General features: G+C 61.4%; 7 protein-coding genes across 7 annotated transcripts; 3 read left to right on the top strand and 4 right to left on the bottom strand.

Annotated features, from left to right (window-relative positions):
* Positions 1-1,665: 1,665 nt before the first annotated feature.
* RHTO_00098 (pyruvate decarboxylase) lies at positions 1,666-4,508 on the bottom strand (the record flags this gene model as incomplete). The annotated part of the gene is made up of 9 exons (XM_016413782.1): positions 1,666-1,944; positions 2,072-2,266; positions 2,330-2,704; positions 2,774-2,895; positions 3,024-3,033; positions 3,111-3,182; positions 3,337-3,776; positions 3,883-4,156; positions 4,221-4,508. The coding sequence occupies 9 exons, from the start codon at positions 4,506-4,508 to the stop codon at positions 1,666-1,668; spliced, it is 2,055 nt and encodes a 684-aa protein (XP_016276789.1).
* A 371-nt stretch (positions 4,509-4,879) lies between these two features.
* Positions 4,880-6,060, top strand: RHTO_00099 (uncharacterized protein; the record flags this gene model as incomplete). Its single annotated transcript, XM_016413783.1, has 5 exons — positions 4,880-5,076; positions 5,138-5,227; positions 5,296-5,335; positions 5,392-5,532; positions 5,674-6,060. The coding sequence occupies 5 exons, from the start codon at positions 4,880-4,882 to the stop codon at positions 6,058-6,060; spliced, it is 855 nt and encodes a 284-aa protein (XP_016276790.1).
* Positions 6,061-8,268: 2,208 nt separating this feature from the next.
* On the bottom strand, positions 8,269-9,863 carry RHTO_00100 (oxoglutarate iron-dependent oxygenase; the record flags this gene model as incomplete). Its single annotated transcript, XM_016413784.1, has 8 exons — positions 8,269-8,307; positions 8,369-8,654; positions 8,709-8,841; positions 8,896-8,916; positions 8,975-9,246; positions 9,309-9,412; positions 9,469-9,497; positions 9,557-9,863. The coding sequence occupies 8 exons, from the start codon at positions 9,861-9,863 to the stop codon at positions 8,269-8,271; spliced, it is 1,191 nt and encodes a 396-aa protein (XP_016276791.1).
* A 239-nt stretch (positions 9,864-10,102) lies between these two features.
* RHTO_00101 (uncharacterized protein) lies at positions 10,103-11,636 on the bottom strand (the record flags this gene model as incomplete). The annotated part of the gene is made up of 7 exons (XM_016413785.1): positions 10,103-10,249; positions 10,339-10,382; positions 10,443-10,561; positions 10,619-10,631; positions 10,687-10,991; positions 11,051-11,292; positions 11,430-11,636. The coding sequence occupies 7 exons, from the start codon at positions 11,634-11,636 to the stop codon at positions 10,103-10,105; spliced, it is 1,077 nt and encodes a 358-aa protein (XP_016276792.1).
* A 466-nt stretch (positions 11,637-12,102) lies between these two features.
* Positions 12,103-13,617, top strand: RHTO_00102 (uncharacterized protein; the record flags this gene model as incomplete). Its single annotated transcript, XM_016413786.1, has 4 exons — positions 12,103-12,117; positions 12,180-12,506; positions 12,561-12,882; positions 12,938-13,617. 4 exons carry the CDS (start codon positions 12,103-12,105, stop codon positions 13,615-13,617), a joined length of 1,344 nt encoding a protein of 447 aa, XP_016276793.1.
* A 60-nt stretch (positions 13,618-13,677) lies between these two features.
* Positions 13,678-16,365, bottom strand: RHTO_00103 (MFS drug transporter; the record flags this gene model as incomplete). Its single annotated transcript, XM_016413787.1, has 9 exons — positions 13,678-14,086; positions 14,140-14,617; positions 14,677-14,954; positions 15,121-15,242; positions 15,368-15,416; positions 15,476-15,605; positions 15,666-15,828; positions 16,005-16,014; positions 16,079-16,365. The coding sequence occupies 9 exons, from the start codon at positions 16,363-16,365 to the stop codon at positions 13,678-13,680; spliced, it is 1,926 nt and encodes a 641-aa protein (XP_016276794.1).
* Positions 16,366-16,977: 612 nt separating this feature from the next.
* Positions 16,978-18,899, top strand: RHTO_00104 (methyltransferase type 11; the record flags this gene model as incomplete). Its single annotated transcript, XM_016413788.1, has 5 exons — positions 16,978-17,363; positions 17,424-17,605; positions 17,668-17,820; positions 17,879-17,932; positions 17,992-18,899. 5 exons carry the CDS (start codon positions 16,978-16,980, stop codon positions 18,897-18,899), a joined length of 1,683 nt encoding a protein of 560 aa, XP_016276795.1.
* Between the last annotated feature and the right edge of the window lie 86 nt (positions 18,900-18,985).

Raw genomic sequence — 18,985 nt, forward strand, 5'->3', positions numbered from 1 at the left:
TACGCTACAAGGGCTGTTTTCTGAGGCGCGAAGAGGGCCATGAAGCGTACAGATCGGTTTGCAGCAAGCTGGCAGTGCCCTCTCAACTTCCGAGGTTCCTTGTCAACGCTGCTGCAGCTCAACTCACCACTCTGGAGCTCCATTAGCAGATCTGCATGCAGAACTACTCTGCCAACTTCCACCAAGGACAATGCGTCCAGCAGGGCATGAACAGCAGTTGTCGCCGCAATCAAGGCGCTGTCGGTCTTCCATAGGGTCTCTTGCTGGACTGGCTGTCGATCAGCAAGGTCTTCAATTTTGAGGCTAGCATAGCGATCGTTTTTGGGGCCAAAAGAAGCGGTATCGAGATGTCCTGCCCTGAGGAAATGGCGGATCCGCTGCCCAGACACCTGGCTGCTCAGCGGCAAGACCCAATCATTGGGTAGGTTTTGTAGAGCACAAGCACTGGGGCAGAGTCAAAGGTGTCCAAGTGTGCAAGCAATGATGTGCAGTTAGCGACGGGAAAGAGGCAGGGGATGAGGGGAGGATGTCAGGAGGGTTGTGACGGCAGTGAAGCTTCCATCAAAGGCAAAGGAGCCGGTCACATTAAGCATACTCAAACATCAGCTGCACTCCTTGGCCTCCCATGGGCAAGGGTGCCACACCTTTCTTGATGTTAGCTGCTGGCTTCCCAAGTTCCCTCCTGCCAACCCTCCTGCCCTCAATTTGCGCTGCTCGACATGCTCAATGTCTGCTTCATAGTCTGCAAGTATGCTTCTACGCTACCTATAGCACAGCAACGTGTCCAAGCTTGCTACGCCTCCCCTCATCTTCCGTGGTTAGCGCATCGCACTTGTATACTCTTGTACGTCGACATGCGAAGGCCGTCGGTTCAAATCCGGCCTGGGGCTCTTTGCTTTTTGCTGGGAAGCGCGAGGAGGAGGAGAGGGAAGAGGAGGAGGAGAAGGTCAGAAAGTCCCGCTTGCGCGGGACTTCCACTTATTGCAATCTGCTTCCAGTGACTCCATTTGACGTTTAAACAAGAGCAGGTGCGTGGCAAAGACCCTGGGCAATGCCAAAAGACAATTGCTCGCTGCCTTCTCCCGCTCCTGCCAGAAATCTCTTGCAACGCTACAGGGTTTCCTCATTGTGCTTCCCGAGCCCTGAGAGTTGTCTGAGAGTCTCTGATGGTGCTGCTGAATCCGTGCAGTGCAGACACGAGCAAGAGAGCACCGCCTAACGGCCCTAACCCCCGTCCCCAGTCATGTCCATCGTCTCGCCCTCCCCGCCATCCTCCTCGTCTTCGCTCATGTCGACCTCAATTCCGCTCGCACTCGCCGACTGCATCGCGACAACCGACTCGACGACGTCAGCCTCCGACTCGAGCGGCGGAGCGAGTCGACCCGTTCCTCCCGCCCTAATCTCCTCGTCGAGCGTGCGAACTTTGACGTAGAGAGGCAGGCAGCAGGCTGCAATGACACCAAGAAGCCAGCCACAAATTGTTGCGCTCGTCAAGGCGGCGCACAGAGGAGGCTGATCCTCCGTTCTCCTCAACTTGGCATCCTCCCTTTGCCGGACGCTTGCCTCTTGCCGCGTCTTCTCGGTCAACGGCACGACGATGCGAGAAGACTGCGTTGGACAGACTCAAAAAAGCTCTATGGTAAACGAGAAAAGCCGGCCACCGCCTCACGCCGCATTCAACTCGGCACTCAGCTTGCCCTGCTTCTCAAGCGCAACCGGCGCATCAAGCTTATCCATCTTGACCTCCAACACCTGGATCCTGTCGGCCTTGCGGAACTCGTCGTCGGCGAGGATGCGCTCCAACTCGCGGCGGGTCGGGGCGAGCCACGAGCGGGTCGGTTTCGGCTGGTCGTAGGCATTGAAGAAGTCGAGCATGGACTGCCAGTTCCAGGACGAGATGTCGTTGTAGCCGGCTGTCTCGCCGTGGATCTTCTTCTCGATGGTCTGCGCGGTTGAGCGGTCGAGGTCGAGGCGAGGGGGAGAGCGGCGCAGAAAGAGAAAGCGAAGGAGGCGAGACGCCGCGTCAGTCAGCGAGTCACACCAAGCACGCAGGGAAGCCTCGAGAACGCACGTAACCATCGTTATTGAGCACGACCAAAATCGGCTTCAAGTCCAACCTGACCATCGTCGCGACCTCCTGCACCGTGAGCTGGAGCGACCCATCGCCGATGAAGAGGATGACGCGGCGAGGTTTGGGCGCCTCTTTGGCTGCGAGGAGCGCGCCGAGGGTCGCGCCGCCTGTCCAGCCGATCGAGCCCCAGAGGACCTTTGCGCGAGAGGGAGCGTCAGCGACCGACCAGATTACGCGAGAGATTACGCGAGAGCGCACCTGAGAGACGAAGGTCGACCCCTTTGGCAGCGGCGTCGAGATCATGCCGAACGACGACGTTCCCGTCTCGGCGACGACGATGTCGCCCTCCTCGAAGAATTTGCCCATCATCGGCCAGAACGCCGCCTGACTCACAACCTTGTCCGCATCTCCATCCGGAATCTGCGTCTGCAAGCCACGATCCGACGGAGGGTGCGTGACGTGCGGTTTGTGTTTGAGGACTTTGGTGAGCGCGGGGAGGAGCTGGTGGAATGAGATGGAGGGGTAGTGCGCGTATTGGACGAGGGTGTGGTCCGAGTGGAGTTCGACGGTTTGTTCGGTCGGGAACGAGTAGGAGAATTCGCCCGTGTTGAAGTCGGACTTGAGCGAGCCGACCTGCGAAGGTCGGGCGGAGCGAGCGTTCAGCGAGTCGCTCCGACGGGACGCAACGTAGCTCGCGCGCACCATGAGGGCCAGATCGGTCTTCTCAACAACCTCCTTGACCTTCGGGTCCGTGACCTCGCCAACGTAGACGCCTCCGAAGCCGTTCGAGGGGTCTTCGTCGATTGCTGTGCGACCCATGGGAGCTGTGCGCGACGAAGTGGAGGGGGGAGAGGCCCAAAGGCGAAGGATGAGGGGTGCGAGGAGAGGAGTGGAGGAGAGGAGGGAGGGTCAGCTCGGAAGGAAGGAAGGAGAGGGACGAAACTGGACGCACTCGTGTAGAACTGCGGGCAAGGAGTTGTCAGATCGTCAGGAAGCCGTCTGGAAACGATGATGAAGGAGCGAGGATATGCGAACGCACCTTGACGCCCGTAGCATGGACGAGGTCGCGAACGAGGTGGCCGACTCCGTAGCGGATCGCGCAGGCGTCGATCTGCGCGCAACGATGGAGAGAGTGTGAGCGCGAGTGTGCAGGAGAACATACCGCCTGCGGTGGAAGGGAGTGCCGCCTCCGGCGGAATAACCTTGGGAAGGCCTTCCGGGCCAGCTGGAAAAGCAGAGAAAGAGGAGCAAGCGCACAAACTCACAAGGATGATAGGCTCCTTTGCGTCGTTCCACAAGCGCTCAATCTCGCCGACGACAAACTGCAACCTGTTCTTCTCCTCCTCCTCGACCTTCTTGCCCGTCGGCAAGACGTTCTTGTCCTCGAACCCGACGCGCATCGGGATGATCGGGTCTTCGAGGCGCTTCTTCGGGACTGGGACGAAGACCAAGTCCGTCGGGAGGGTGACATAAGCCGGACGAGCGGTGGTAAGCGCAGCAAGGAGGACGCGGTCGATCTCCTGCGCCGCTTCCTCGGCGCGCTGGAGGAACGCTCGGGCGCAAGTGATGCCCGCCGAGGCTTGCTCGAAGACGGTGAACTCGCCGTTGCCGAGGGTGTGGTGCAGGAGGGCTTTGGACTTTTGAAGCTTGGTCGAGGGGACGCCGACGATGTGCAGGATCGGGACGCGCTCGGAGTAGGCGCCGGCTGCGGGAAGGAGATTACGTGTCAGTGACGAACTGAGCTTCACGGAACGACGGCAGGATGCCGCAGCGCGATCCCTCCGTCCGCACGAGAAGCCCAGCGAACGCACCGATTCCGTTGACGGCCGACAACTCTCCCACGCCAAACGTCGTCAACAGCGCGCCCAATCCCCTCACGCCACCCTGCGTTTTGTCCTTCCCTCCATGCGTCGTCGCATGACCGGGCTTGGACCCTGCCTGCTCGCCCTCGCGAATCGAGTTGATCTGCGCCTGCTTGACGCGCGCGTATCCGTCCGCTGCGTAGGCTGCGTTGAGCTCGTTGCAGTTGCCGATCCACTGGACTTCGGGGTGCTCTTCGACGAGGTCGAGGAAGGTGAGGTTGAACTGCGGGACGCGAGAGGGAGTGAGTGCGATAAGCTCGCGTGGGAGGGGGGAAGCGGGTGCGCACGTCTCCTGGGACGCCGAAGAGGCACTTTACGTCGAGCTGGGCGAGGCGGTCGAGGAGGTAGGTGCCGAGGTAGACCTGGTCGCCTGCGAGTTGTCCAGGCGACGACATGGTGCGGTTCAAAGGCTGGGTGGTTTCGCTGGCTGAGTGGGAGTGCTCGAGTGGGTGATTGGCAGAGTCAGAGAGCGGTGTCAGGCTGGGTGAGGCTGTTGCAAGCGTGTGAGAGCGGGTCGAGGAAGCCCATTCGGCCGCATCATCGTCTCGGAGTCCCACGGTGACCGAATACAGCATCGCAGGGAGAGCGGGCGGCTGCAAGAGTATGTAGACTATATTCGACGGATTATCGAGCTTACAAGTGGTCGATTCGAGGGGAGAGTGAGGAAGAGGCGCGCGAGCGAGTCCCCCTGTCGACGACTTCATCACCTCGACCTCTCCTCCCTTGTCCTCCTGCCGCCACTCTCGACCGCCCTACGACTCCTTCTTACGACTCGCTGAATAGCCAGTTTCGGGTGGGCATGCTCGTCCTGCTCCCAAGCTCGACTGTGCCGTCCTCGCCCTCCGCGGACCCTCCGAACCTCGTCTCCTGCTCTCGCTCGTCTCGACCCTGGGCTTGACTTTTGAGCGCATTGCTACCCTCACTCGAAAGCTACGACGGGCGCACCATGTCCGACGACCCGACCTTCGTTCCACACCTCTCCCCAGCGCAGATCCAGCGCATCCGCACCTCGCCCGCCCACAGACGCCTCAAGCACCTCGTCTACAGCCAACTCGCGCTCGCTGTGACCGGCGCGACTGTCAACCTCGTTTGCATCATCCTGGGGGCGGTATGGGCGAGGGGAGTGCTCAAGGAGGAAAAGTGGTGCGTTCTCTCCTTTCTATTCGCCAAGGGATTCTCGCGACGGCTGACCGCTTGAGCGCAGGCTCATCTTCCACTACACGCTCGCGGCGCTGTTGAGCGTCATGTGGGCCGGCTACTCGTACATGTTCCTCTTGGACGTGCGCAACTGCGAGTGCGCTTCCCGGCTTCCTCTCTCGTCTACCTGCCTTGTCCTCCGCCGCTGACTTGCATGAGCCGCAGGATGCCTCTCCAACTGCAAGTCGACATAGGCTGGATCATGGTGCGTCCCCCTGCCCCTCCCCCTCCTTCTCCTGCTAACCCTAACTCGCTCGCTAGATGGCCGCCCTCTTCGCCTCCTCCTTCCTCGCCTACATCTTCTTCAAGCTCGCGCACTATGCGACGCTCGAGCTGTTTGAGAAGGCATGCAGTGTGGCGTGTGAGGGAAAGATGGCGTTTGTCAGAATCGCGCCGGGGGTGGTGAGTCCGCTTCTCTTCCTCTCGCTCGCTTCCGCCTCCTCACGTTACAGCCGACTCTGAGCGAGTCTAAGCGCTCGAGACGTCTCGCTCCTTGCTCTCTCTTCGCACATCAACTCACCGTTCCTCTGCTCCCTCACACAGCTAACCCTCCTAACCCCCCTCCTCTTTGCCCTCCCGCAACTGCTCCTCCTCCTCCTCCTCTACCGCACCCCAATCGTGAACCCACCTCTCGATTCGCATGGCCTGCCCCTCCCTCAAGATCCCGAGACCGGTGCGGTTCTGCCTCTCGATGCGCGGGGGAAACCGGTTTGGCCGGAGTGGTTGAGGGGTGCGATGGAGCCTACTGTGAAGGGGGGAGATGGTGCGAGGAAGGATGGGCGCGGGGGGAGTGTGAGCGACAGTGCGAGCGAGGAGGAGGAAGGGAAGGGCTTGCTCGGGGCTGACGAGAAGGCCAGCGCGGGACCTCACGAGCTTGGAAAGAGGCGTAGCGAGGCGAGGAGGAGCGCGGGACGAAGGGTGAGGCGGTGAGGCGGGCTGGAGGGACGGTCTCGAGAGGGATGTGACGGACTGAGCTGGTGACTTTGCAACTTGCTTTGCGGCCAGGGCAGAACGGCTTGTAGCATCCTCTCGACGCAGTGCATCTTTCGAGCGAGACGAGAAGCGCGAAAGGACCGTGTATCGTGCCAGAGTTGCAAAAGACTTGTTCTAGTCGTGAAGAAATCCCTTGACCACCAACGTCGTGTGGCCATGCCCGTGTATATCGAGATCGTCAAAACTAGCCATACAACACCATCAAAGGCGGGAGCGCGGATGTAAGGGGAACAATGAGGGCGCGAAAGGGTGCGCGATGGGATCGACGAGGAGGACGAATCGTCGTCCTCTCGTCGTGCCGGATGCCGTGTGGCGTGGATATGAGTATGCGGCGTCGACTGCCGCGCTGGGCGAGGCGACGCGGGAATGAAGAGGCGACGAAGAAGAGGAAGTGTGGCTGGATGCCGAGCGGGCTTGCGCAGGGCGGCATCGAGAAGAGGGTCGTCGCTGTCGCGGTTACAGTGTTTCGTTGAGAGTAGAGAGAGACGGTGCGCAAGGCGTTCAGGTCCTGCGAGAGCGAGAGGGGGTCAGGAGGGAGCGAGGAAGGGAAAGCGAAGAAGCGCGACTGACTTTGGTTGGCCTCCTCCGCCGGCGGTGGGAGCGAGTCCCTTGGCCTTCTGGACGTACGCCTTGTCCTGTTCCCGCTGTCGCACGACGAGTCCCTCGACGGCAATGTTCTCCGAGAGCGAGCGGAACTCTGCCTCGCGCATGGCGAGGACGTCGAGCGACTCGCGGCGGTCAAAGTAGGGGACGTCCATGTTGGCGTACGGCGACGACGGGCTCTGGTCCGCCTGGAGCTGGTGCATGGACTGCGGGACGGGCGGGAGAGGGAGCGGCTCGAACGTCGGGCGCGGCGAGGTGCGGGTGCGAACAGGGTTGGCTGAGGCGAGGAGGTGGTGCGACTTGGGTGGGAGTCGGGGCGAGTCACAGCGTGCAATGGCGAGCATGTGGGTAGGCTGGCTGTTCAGGCGAGGCGACGGGAGAGAGAAAGAGAGAGGGAGGCAGAGTGCTTGGGGCTTTTGAAGGGCGCGAAGATGTGCGGCGAGCGGTGCAGGTCGACAGGCCATCTCGACCCCTCCGACAATGTGGAACGGACTCAGATCTCCGAGCCGTCGAGAGCAGTCCTGTTCGAGAGGAAAGGGCGAGGACACAATTAACTCGCGATTGAACCGTCCGATCAAGCATCGTGCAGGCGCTACCGCTATCTATCGTCGTTGTGACCGTGCACAAGTGCAGTGGAAGTCGCCAGCAGCCCGGACGAGGGAGGAAGAAGGGCCTCAGCCTGACCTTCTCAAGGGCGACGGTCGCTGGTCGTTCCTCGCGAGATCCTTCGCTTGTCACCTCGGCAGCAGATGCACCTTGAGCACAACTGCAAGGTGATCCTCCCCCGCGAGCCCGGCATCGAGACAGCTCCGATCCCACCCGTTGGAAGGCTTGCCTCCACCCAAGCGAATCTTCGATGCTGGTCTCGCTTACTCAGTGATAAGCTCGTCCCGCTTCACTGATCTCGATCGTCCAAACGTGCGCCCGCGTGCCCCGTTCCCGGCCGGATCCTCGCCTCGTTGTGCTCGAGGTGGGCAGCGGCAGGCCAAGCGTCGTTTCGCAGGAGATCTGCCTTGTCGGCTGGCGGCTCCCCCCTTCCACCTGACCTCGGTATCCAGCATCAGCATTCACACAAGGAAGCCAAGTCGCGAGCGCCGTCCTTCGCAGTGTCCGCCAATGCGCGAGAGTTGCAGGGCTCGCAACTTCTTGTCCGCCTGCTGACCTGCTACTGCCCAACGAGCGAACATCGGGTCCGACGAGATCGACTGCGCTGCTGACCGGTCGAGCGTGATTCGCTCGAGATGGCGGTTCCGGCGTTCGTAGGGGATCTTCTTCAGCAGCGGTTCAGATCTGACCGCAGACCAGAATGGCGCTGCGGCGAGCAATGGCGTGACAATGCAAGAGCAGAGAACGTGTACGATCGGGCACGGCGCGAGAGGCTGGTGCGAAAGGAACGTCAGCGAAGAGTCCGCGACGGTGAGAAGGTCACGGCGCACGCCTTTCGTAGCAGCAACAGCCAACACAGGTTTACTATATCATCAGCTTCGTCCCATACACGCCCACGCATGCGGCGTCGAGCCCATCGGGCGAACGTCGAGACTGCTACGCGCCCGAGTGAAGCGCAATCTCTTTCAACTCGTTCTGCGGGAGTGCGGTCAGCATGCCTCTCTCGTCACAAACCAACGAACGAAGCGAGACACACCTGCACGAGCGTCCCGACCTTCAAGCCCTCCTCGTACTGGCCGACATCCCATGTCTCTCCACGCTCCTCAATCCTCCGCTTCTCCCGCTGCACCAGCTCGCTCCCGACCGTGTGCTCGACAAACGACCTGGGCGAGAGAGTATAGTCGGAGGAGAGATGCCAGAAGAAGGTGGACGAGATGCGGATGGCGGGAGAGTCGGAAGGGCGGGCGGCGAGAGCGGCGAGAGTCGCGGGCGTGCAGACGACTTCGTGATAGCCGGCGAGGATCAGGCCGCCGGTGAAGTGTCTGTAAGCCGAAAGTCAGCTCGACGTACTCGCCCGCAGAGCGCATCGGACGCACTCGAGCTGTTTGCCCGCCTGGACGAGCAAGTGGCCGGGCGGAAGCTTGACCGAGATACGCTTGCCAGTATTGCGCGCCCAGATGTGCAAGCCGGGAAAGCGAGAGCGACCGTGAATGGTGAGGAAGTTCAGGTCTGCTCCGCGGAAAGTCAGCGACGGGGTGGAGAGCGGAGGAGGAGCTGAATTACCCGTGTGGAAGCCAGCGAAGACTGCCACAAGGACTCGTCAGCATCGAATGGCCGCAGTGAAGCAAGAGAGCTGACTCACTCTCGCCTACTCGTCCGTACTTGCGCAAGTCTGTCGCGGTCGGCGCCAGCAGATGCGAGCCGTACCTGCCCGCCTCGAGCAACGTCTCCTGCGGCAGTCCCAAGCCAACAGCGAGCATCTCGCTCACTCCCTCGACCGACTGCTTAATCTGCGTGCCCCAGCGGTCCATCGACTCTTGCCAGGTCGAAGCGAAGGCGGACGGAATGACGTTCTCCATCCGAAGCGAGGGAAAGTCGGTCCTCGGCGGCGTCTCGCCCATGCGGTAGAAGAAGCTGGGTCGAGCCGCTGTGAGCGAGACGAGCAGATGGGTACTTGAAGAGGAAAGCGTGCGCACCGGCACTTTGGGTCAGCCTTTCCTCCCTCGAGGTCAAGCGGCCGTTCCTCCGGGTCGAGCGACGCAATAATGGCTTTGCAGGGGTCGTAGGAGTGACACTTGGGCTGTCAAAGACGCACCGTCAGCGAAGCAAAGGGAGATTCACGCCTCTCTCTCACACCTTTTCGGTGTTCTCCAACGTCACGCCGACTGCGACAGTCCTGGGTCAGTTGGGCGCATCGCGACATGCAAAGGAATGCCTTGCGCACCCTGGAAATGCACTTCTGGCCGCAAGTCCTTCCGCAAGTCCTGCTCGTCCTGCGCGAAGTACTCTTCCAGCAAGTCGAGAAAGCGCTCGTTCTCCTGCTCCGACACCCGCGAATCCTTCGCAATGAGCGCGCCATACTCGATCAAGGCCTCTGCAGCCTGCGTGAGCGAGAGACGAGGGTCAACACGGGAAGTGGGGGAAGATTGAGGAGGAGGAGGACGCGCCCTGACAGCCTCGTTGCGGGCTTCGAGCGAGTCAGACGAAGCACGGAAGGCGTCGAGGTCGACTATCGGTAGCGGACAAGCCATGCGAGCGGGTCGTGAGCGGGAGGGGGTGTTTGAGCGCGCGAGAGGAACAAGAGGAGGGCACGAGAGCCTGTCGAGGTTATTGCAAGTCTGTACCGCGTATGAGAAACTTTGTGCGCACAGCAGACTCTCGAGAGACAGGCGGAAGCGCTTCACAAGCGAGGAAGAAAGGAAGAGACGCCTTCAAACAAAGAGGAATGCACAATGAAGGGTAATACCACCGTCGACAGCCTCGCCTTGGCCTAACCCGACTTGCGAAGGTTGCCCCTGAACGCTTTAATGTTGATGCGAAGGACGGCGCAGGTGCGGACGGCGAGGAGGAGGTACGAGTTGCGCTCGTTGACCGAGTGCTCGTCGCGGCTCGACCAGATCTGCGGCTTGTGCCAGTCCTGCACCGGTCACAAGCGTCAGTCATCAGCACAGTGCGGAGCAGTAGGCCGCCGAAGGGAGCGGTCGCGAGAGGGGAGAAGCGACGCACAAACTCCTTGATGTGCGCGGCAAAGTTGGACTCCGTTTCGAGGTCTGCGGCATCCGTGCATCCTCAGCATAGAGTCAGATTGAGCGGAGAAAGAGCTTGCTCACCCTTGAGGCAGGCAATGGCGAGAAGGAGGAAAATGTCGTCGGCGGGAGCGACGGACGAGAGGTACTCGGTCTCGGGGCAGAGGATGTAGTTGAACGGCTGCAGAGGGAACTCGTCGCGGCTGTGGGGAACACAGGTTAGCTCGAAGGTGACGCTCGACAAGGAACAGGCAGCTCACCAAGTAATGACAACTGCGTACGAGACTGGTCAGTCCGTGGACTGGGCACAAGCTAGAGCCGTACGCACCGGTGTTCTCGACGCCCCAGCGGATGCCCTCCTCCTTCTCGAGCTCCTTCCAGATGACTTCGAGGTCCTTGATGCCCTTGCCGCCAAAGTTGGGGTGGGTGTCGTCGGCGGCGAAAAGTCCAACGCATCCGTCTCGCTCGTCGCGCTCGGGACCACCCGTCGGGAGGTTGAGCTCCTCCAGGGTGCGCAAGGCCTGCTTGCGCGGGAGGGACGAGTAGAAGCAGAAGCAGTACGGCGACTCGCGCGAGAGGAGGTAGTCGAAGAACGTCCTGAGGTACGGTCGCGACAGGACGTCGTCGTAGCCGCTGCGAATGGAGCAGAGTTAGTCCATGTCGTTTCTCAGGAGAGGATCGGAGGTACTCACCCTTGCAGGTGGTAAGGAAGCGGCGCATCGAGGACGCCGTCGATGGCAATGACGACGAGCGGGCGGACGTCGGTCGTGAACTTGCTGGGAACGGCCGCGCGGCGAAGATACGACGACGAGGGAGTCGCAGCGCCCGACAGCGGGGCGACTGGTGCCTCGCGCCTGAGGTTCCTGCGCGCCTTGTCGTAGCTGGCGTCCATCACACCGCGGCAGTATGGGCAGGCGCCACAGTCGCAGTCCTTCTGCAGGGCGCACGATCAGCGTCAGTCGCGGTGAGAAGAGATGGAAGGTAGAGTACGTCGGGGAGCGCATCGTTCAAAGGGACTCGTCTCTTGGGTCGAACAAGGTCCCTGTTCGGCTGACAGCGAAGAAGACGTACCGAGAGGCCCGTTCCACCGAGCGAGGTGCCGCCGAGCGATGTGCCGCCGAGCATCTTCCGCAAGCCTTCGACCTCGCGAGACGGGAGAGCGCTTTTGCGCTGGTTGAGAGCGAGGCCAAGGAGCTTCGACATGTCGTCCTGCTCCTGGTCACCGAACAGACTGCGACTGCGCGAGGGTGCGGAAGCGAAGACGATTGGCGTTGACATGGCGAGTCGTTTGGAGAGGTCAAGGGAGAGGCGTCGCGGGACGTTGACGGCGAGTGACAAGGAGGAGACAGAGAGAGAAGAGAGAGACAGCAGAGAAGCAGAGCGAGCTCCATGGATAATCCGGAGGGTCCGCGGATTCGGAGAGGAGGTCAAGGTCAGCGAGGAGGAGGGCGCGGTCTCGACAGCGTGCGGCGAGTCCATCGGGAGTAGAGAGCTTCCGACATCCCAGATAGCACACTGCACGCTCAGCCGGCGACTGCCGGCCCCCGGCGAGTGAAGGGGAGGAGGACAGGGAGGGCGAGTTGTTGGTTGACCCTGTCCTGCTCGCTTGCTCAGCCCGTGCGCCTTGCTGTACAGCTGTAGCACACTCGAAGCTTTGTATCAAGCGCTCTCATCATCCCTCAGCTCGCACGACTCGGTCCGGCAGCCCTCTCCTTCTTCCTCGATTCTCATCAGCGGATTCGCGATGGACTGGGACGAGGTGCGTTGTGGGCCTATCGTACGAACTGTTGACGACGGCTGACCATACCAAAGCGTTCGCAGATCAGTCCGAAGTTCCTGCCGGTTCCCTGGGCGCCGTTCACCAGCTCCGAAGGCAACCTCCTCCTCAAGCTCGTCTACCTCGCTAAGGAGGGCGTTCTCGCCGTCATGGCAACAGACCTGGAGAACGTCTACTTTGAAACGCTCAATCGGCGACAGACGAACAAGCGACTGGGAGACGCTCTGCGGGCGAATGCGGACAGTCAGAGCGATGTTGCGCTGGGAATAGGCGAGGAAGGCGAGCTCTTGCTGCAGGAGTCGGTGGAGAATTTGCTGAGCGCTGTCTCGAGCGGGACGGCGAAGGCCGAAATCTCGCACGAGGCTTTCGAGGTGTGGCAGGTCCATTCGCTTGAGCGTGGCCAAGCTGACCCTCTCTTCCTGCAGCACTTCATCAAGATCACAATCCCCGATCGCTTTACAGTTGACTTCCTCACCATCTCGCTCGAGAACCGCTCAGCGAGCATACTCGCCTCGCATCTCGTTACGCCTCTCCTGGGCGTCTGCTCGAGTCTCCTCGCCCTTCTCCGGGACGCCTCGACAGACGACGAAGCTCTTCTCAAGCGCATCGAGTCGGCTGTCGACTCGTCTGGCAAGGCAGAGAGGATGGATGAGGGCCGCAGCATGACTCGGTTCATGGGTCTCGGCGGTCCCGCTTTGCTGGGAAGGTGGACGCAGCGGTCGCTTGGGGCGAAGGAGAAGGACCTGCGTGCGTTCATCGCAGTGATGTTCGGCGCCTACCGACTGACCTGCCTGTCCCGCAGAACCTGTCACGCTCTCCCTCCCGAACCGCCCTCAACGCCCTTTCTCGCCCGCTCTCAACTCGCCAGCTCCGAAGCGCAAGCGGTCCCCTTCTCCGCGACTTCCGTCACCGCCGCCTCAGCAGTTCGAGCCTCGCGAGTCGGTCTCGCCCATCAAGCCTGTTGCGAGTCTCGCGCACCGCATGCTCGACCATGCAGGCGCGAAGGGCGAGCGGATAGGCTGGGACGACTCGCAGACGCAACAGCACGAGCCAGTGCCACCCCACAACGGCCGTTCCGAGGCGAAAAAGGAAGTCGAGCCCGTGGCCGCGGCGGATCAATCGGTCGAGGAGGAAGAGCCGGCTACCGACGAAGACGAGCCGCTACCTGCGAGCTCTCCACTTCTCACTTCGGTGGACCGCTCGCCCTCGCAGCGACCACCTCGACACCTCCCGCATGCCTCGCCGAGCGGGCGACGCGATGCATCGACCACGCCAACCGCAACGCAGAAAAGCATAGCGGATGCCTCGCCTCCGCCGACGGCAGAGACTGACCCCGAGGCGGCGGAGAAGGAGCGCAAGAAGGAAGCAGCGAAGAAGGCGAAGGCGGCGGAGGAGGAGGAGGAGAAGGCGAGGAGGCGCGCTCGCTTGCAGAAAGCTGCAGCCGGACCGGCGCAACCGAAGAAGAAGGCCAAGCGCTTGTAGCGAACTGAATAGCTGAATGCGATGGTATGCCCTTGAATAACCGATACAGATAATGAGAGTCTATCGTCGCGCCTCGTCCTGCTTCGTCGCTTCTTCTCCCTCTCCTTTCTCCGCCTCGTCTAGATTGCGCCCACCCGCTCCTCGCTTCTTCTCCTTGCGATGCTGAATCCACTCTTTCCCTCGCTGCTTCAGCGCCTCCTCGTCCTTCCGCTGCAACGAGTGCCGCTTGACGAGCAACAAGGCGATGAGGAAGTTTGCGCCGATCAGTCCCGTCAAGACGTGGAAGACGGTGTTGAAGCCGACGACGTAAGCCTCGACGATCTGCGCCTTTTGCGTCGAGCTGAGATCGTACAGAATACTGGCATCGCGCGAGGAGGGCTGCCAGATCCCGACGGGGTCGTCGACGATGGCGGAGATAGTCGAATGCGAGTAGCCGAGAGGAGTGAGTTTCGAGCTCAAGTTGTTGTTCCTGCAAGAGAGAGGGTCAGCGGAGCTTGGAGAGATGGCATTGGGCGGACGCACAGGATCGTCGCCGCGACGACCAGGAAGACTGTCCCGCCGAGCGACCGCATGAAGTTGCGGACGCTCGTCACGACCGACATCTCGCTCCGCTCTACCGCTGCCTGCGCCGCGACCATCGACGTCTGCAGCGTTTGGCCTTGGCCTGCGCCGTTGAGAAGCTGGTACCCGACGATTCGAGCTGTCGAGGACTGCTGATCGAGAGTCGAGAGCAAGCCAAGACCGACAGCCCAGATGGCGTATCCTACGACGATTGAGGGCTTGTACTCGCCCGTCCGCGAGACGAGCTGGCCGGAGAGGAAGACGAAGACTGTGGTCGTGATGAGCTGCGGGATGATGAGGACGCCAGAACGTGTCGGCGAGTCGCCGCGAACCACCTGGAAGTACTGCGGGAGGTAGTAGAGTTGGCAGAGAATCGTCGAGCCGGACAGAAATGTCGAGGCGAAGATGGCGGCGACGGTTTGGTTCTTGAAGATGAAGGCTGTAGGGCGGCGGCGTCAGTAACCTCGAGCGCAAGAAAGCGTAGACTTCGGTACGCACGAGGGACGATTGGGATGCGAGCGGCCTTCCATTCCCACAGGAAGAAGACGGCGAAGGCGAAGAAGCTGGCGACGAGGCAGCCGAGGACGGGTCCCGAGACCCACGGGAACGAGGTGCCGCCCCAATTAAGCGGGAGAATGAGCAGGACCGTCGCAGCAACGGTGAGGACGGCGCCGCCGTAGTCGATCTTCTTGAGCTTCTCCTTTGCTGAGCCTTTGACGGCTTTCAGCGGGAGGAAGTAGGCGATGACGGCGATGGCGGCGGCGCAGCAAGGCAAGCTGCGAGCGCGAAGAGGCGAGGTTAGTGGCCTATCCTCTGGGGAAGGGAGAAAAAGCGAGGATTGAGGGCCGACTTGATCCAGAAACACGTAGCTACGGAGAAGCCGGTGCAAGGTTAGCATGAGCGCCGAAGAGGGCGGGTAAGGAAGACACTCATCATCGCCACGAGACATGCTGGACGAGTACGCCGCCAATGAGCGGGCCGACTCCGTTGCCCACCATGATCGTTATCTCCGTTACACCCTGGTACTTGCCGCGCTCCTTCAAGGAAACGATGTCGGAGACGATCTGCGAAGGTGGGAAGGGCGGCGAGGGAAGCGGAAGCGCCAATGAGACGGTGGGTGTAGCGATGCGCGGGGATGTCAGCACAACAAGTCTCTGTAGCTATGCGAAGCGAGAGAGAGCGGGCGCACAATCAGGACGAGAGTGAGAAGTCCCGCTCCGCCGACGCCTTGCATGCCCCTGCACGACTTCCGATGGTGAGCGTGGAGCTCAAGCGGATCCTGAAGAAACGAACGCACCTGAACACAATAAGCTGAACCATGGTGCGCGCTAGAGCGCAGGCGAGCGAGCCAATCGCGAAGATTAGAACGCAGAGCATGAGGGTGTATTTGCGGCCGAAGATGTCGGACAGACGGCCCCAGACGGGTTCTATGGAGACTCAGTGTCAGTACGAGCGGCATGTCCCAGCAGCAGAGAAAGGAGGCGCACGCATGGCAGACGACGTGAGGAGGTAGGCGGCCGTCACGAAGGCAGACGATCTTCCGGCGTTGAAGTACGCCGATATGTAAGGTAGCGCTACACTTACGATTGTCTGATCGAGGAATGCGAGCAGTACCGACAGCTGCATCGAGGCGAAGACGACCAGGATTTGCTGGAGGACGAAAGGGACGACCGGGCGTCAGTCTGGCCCGTTTCCGTGAGAAAAGGCGTCGTGCGAGGCGCCAAGCGTTGCCGCTTGGTAGTAAAGCGTCGTAAATGTCTAGCTGCCGTCGGCGGTCGCGAGTCAAGCGTGCCGGAGGGGAGGAGGAAGAAATCCGCTCGACGCACTTTGACGGGCCTGCAACGTCAATCGGTCAGCCTCTAGGTTCCTGCACAGCCATATCCAGCTGCACTAGACGCACATATAGTTCGTCTGGTCTTGCAAGCCGTTCTTGTGATGCGTAGCGAGCTGTTCTCCCAGCTTGTCCTCCTCGTCCTTTCCCGCCGACTCCATCCCGCCCGGGCCTGCGCTCATGTCGGCCGCCGCTTCGATAGCCGTCTTGCCGCTCGCTGCGTCCCCAACAACGCCATCCCGCTCTTCGATCTCGCCTCGCACCTGTCCCGCCGGCCCGCGGTCGCCTTGTCGTCCTCGCTCGCCTAGGACATTGGGTGGGCCGCCTTCTAGCGGTCTATCAGTCGGTGCAGTCATAGCACGCGAGTACAAGCCGATGGAGCCGGAGCGAGAAGAGCGAGCGAGTGTCGTCGTGAGCCAAAAGAGGGAGACGTTCGTGCCGGCTTGGGAGGACACGCAACGGCATCGACACTCGCTCGCGCCGGTGGCGCTTGAGGCTCGCTGATGGCTCGACAACACGCTCAGCAAGGACTAGCGCTCCCTCGGACCCTGCTTGAAGCGCGATGACCGACGAGGAGGGCTGCAGACGACATCCGGCTGATGAAGATGGCGAGCTTGACACAGCGGCGCGGCGGACGAGCGGGGCAGCTGAGCAGGTCGACAGGACTAACAGAGCGCCTACTACGCCTGCGCGTACGCCCCATCCGCTGTCGTCCCCGCAGAAACCGTCCTCGACCGTCTCTCCCCCTCCGCCCTTTGTTCGCCAGCGCACAATAGCGGCCGAGACAGCTGGATCCGCGCACAAACGGTGTCAAAGGCAGGCATCGTTACGGCGCATGCATTCACTGCAGCCTGAATGCGACGCTCGCGCCCCTCCTCCGCTCGCTCCCACCTTTCGACTCGCTTGAGCACGCTCATTAGGCCTCTTGCGGTCGTAGCCTTACTGCTCCCCGCCAGAACGCTGTCGACATGAGCGCCCAGCTAGCCCGCCAACTCGCGCCCGACCCACCGTCTCCTCTTCGGCTTCGCACTCGGACAGGCGGTCTGCTCGCGGCCGGCTCGAAGCTCAGGAAACGGGTCGCAGAGGCGGACAGGCGTACTCGGCTCTTTGGGCCATCTGTACGGATTGATGGGCATGAGAAGGAGGTGCTTGCGGTTGAACCGGACGAGCGGCGCTCGCGCGCATCGAGCGACTCGCGCAGTTTTGCGGAGAGCACGTCGTTGAAGTTTACGGAGCAGCTGGAGGAGGCGGAAGCCGGGTTCGTTGAGCGGGATCCGGTCGGAGGACTCGGCAGACAGCCTTACGGGCGAGACGGACCGTACTTCGTTTCGTACTCGCATGACTCGCTCGACTGGTGCGTCCAAACCATAGCTCATCGCGGCCGAAGCCTGACTGACGCGGACTAGCGCTGCAGGGACGCCCTCATCACCTCCGCCCTCATTCACAGCCCGCTTGAAGGCTCGCCAGCTTTCGCCTCCGCCTCTCCAGATCCGCGCCCAGTACCAAAGCGGGTGCTCGACATCGGCTGCGGCATAACGCCTTTCTGGATCCTAGAGATGGCGAACAAGGAGGCTTGGGAGGAAACCGAGTTTGTCGGTGTGTCCAGCTTGCGGTTAGATTTAGCGATTTCGACGCACTGATAAGCTCTCGTTGCACAGGCCTCGACGTCGCCCCTTCGTCCGTTACGATCGATCTACCCGCAAGTATGGACTCGCGAATCAGCTTCATCCAGACCTCCTTTCTCTTACCTCTGCCGTTTCGCGCTGAGTTCGACTATGTGCGGGTAGCACACGTCAACCTCGCCTTACAAGGTGAGCTACAGAGTTTGGCTTGCATCACAGCCTGTGCTGATCCTCGGGCATGTCGCAGAGCAAGACTGGACTAGCCTGCTCGACGAAGCGTTGCGAGTGCTCAAAGCCGGAGGTAAGCCCGCTGTACTATACGTGTGATGTAGCCTGATGTGCTGACGATTCGCTCGACAGGCTTACTCGAGGTCGTCGAGCAGGACCACTCGACTTGGCTATCCCGACCAGATCCCTCGACCCCTTCGTCTTCTCGCGCCGCGCAACATCCTATAGACGACATCTTCACGCATGCCTTTCGCGCCGACTTCATCAATCCGCGCCCGTTGTCCGTCTTACCCGCCAACTTTGCCATGGCGGGCATCAGTTTCTCCAGCACCGGCCGGATAGCCTTGCCAATGTCGACATCGTCGGTAGCGCAGCGCACTTCGCTCCTGACAAGCGCCGCTGGTGACGAGGTGCCGCTGCTCTCGAAGTATGTGCCGGGCAGAACGAGTCGGCCGATCTTGCGGGAAGAAGACGCCTACCTCTTCCTCCACGCCTACGCAAACCGATGGGCTTCATCGTCGTACGGTCTCGCCGACGCTGCTCTCGCCGGCAAGCAGAAGGAGGTACTCTCGTCGACTTTGCGCCGCGCACCTGCCGACTTCGACGATGCGCAATCCGTCCACTCCTCCCTACATCCCGCGCGCAACAGCGACAGCGAACGACTAGAACTTCAAGGTCGTGTACACGACTGGGCCGCCGATTTGCGCGACCGAGCCGACCTCGCCTCGCTCATCACCACCCGGCTGAACTGGCGGCCAACCTTCGAGCACGCCCTCCTCTCTGCGCTCGAGATGAACCTGCCCGTATACGAGAAGCAATTCGAGGTACTCGAGCGAAAGAAGGAGATGGCCATGGATGTGTTTGGCGAGGTCGAGGCGGAGCAGGAGAGTCGGATCGCGCAGGTCAAGTCGGCAAGGCGGGAGGTCGAGGCGGAACTAGGGCTTGTAAGGCGACGGCTGGGACTCGATTCTCACGAGGCCGTCGAAGAAACGCTGGGCGCACTCGAGATGGAGGTGTTTGTAGCGAAGGCGGACGGATGAGGGCAGGGAGGACGAACGACTCTCCCTCTGCTGCGTGGACTGCCCTTTCCTGCGGCGACACTTGTCCCCTCTTGAGAAGACGCAAC

This window comes from Rhodotorula toruloides (assembly GCF_000320785.1).
Source record: "Rhodotorula toruloides NP11 unplaced genomic scaffold Scaffold1, whole genome shotgun sequence".
Classification (NCBI taxonomy): domain Eukaryota; kingdom Fungi; phylum Basidiomycota; class Microbotryomycetes; order Sporidiobolales; family Sporidiobolaceae; genus Rhodotorula; species Rhodotorula toruloides.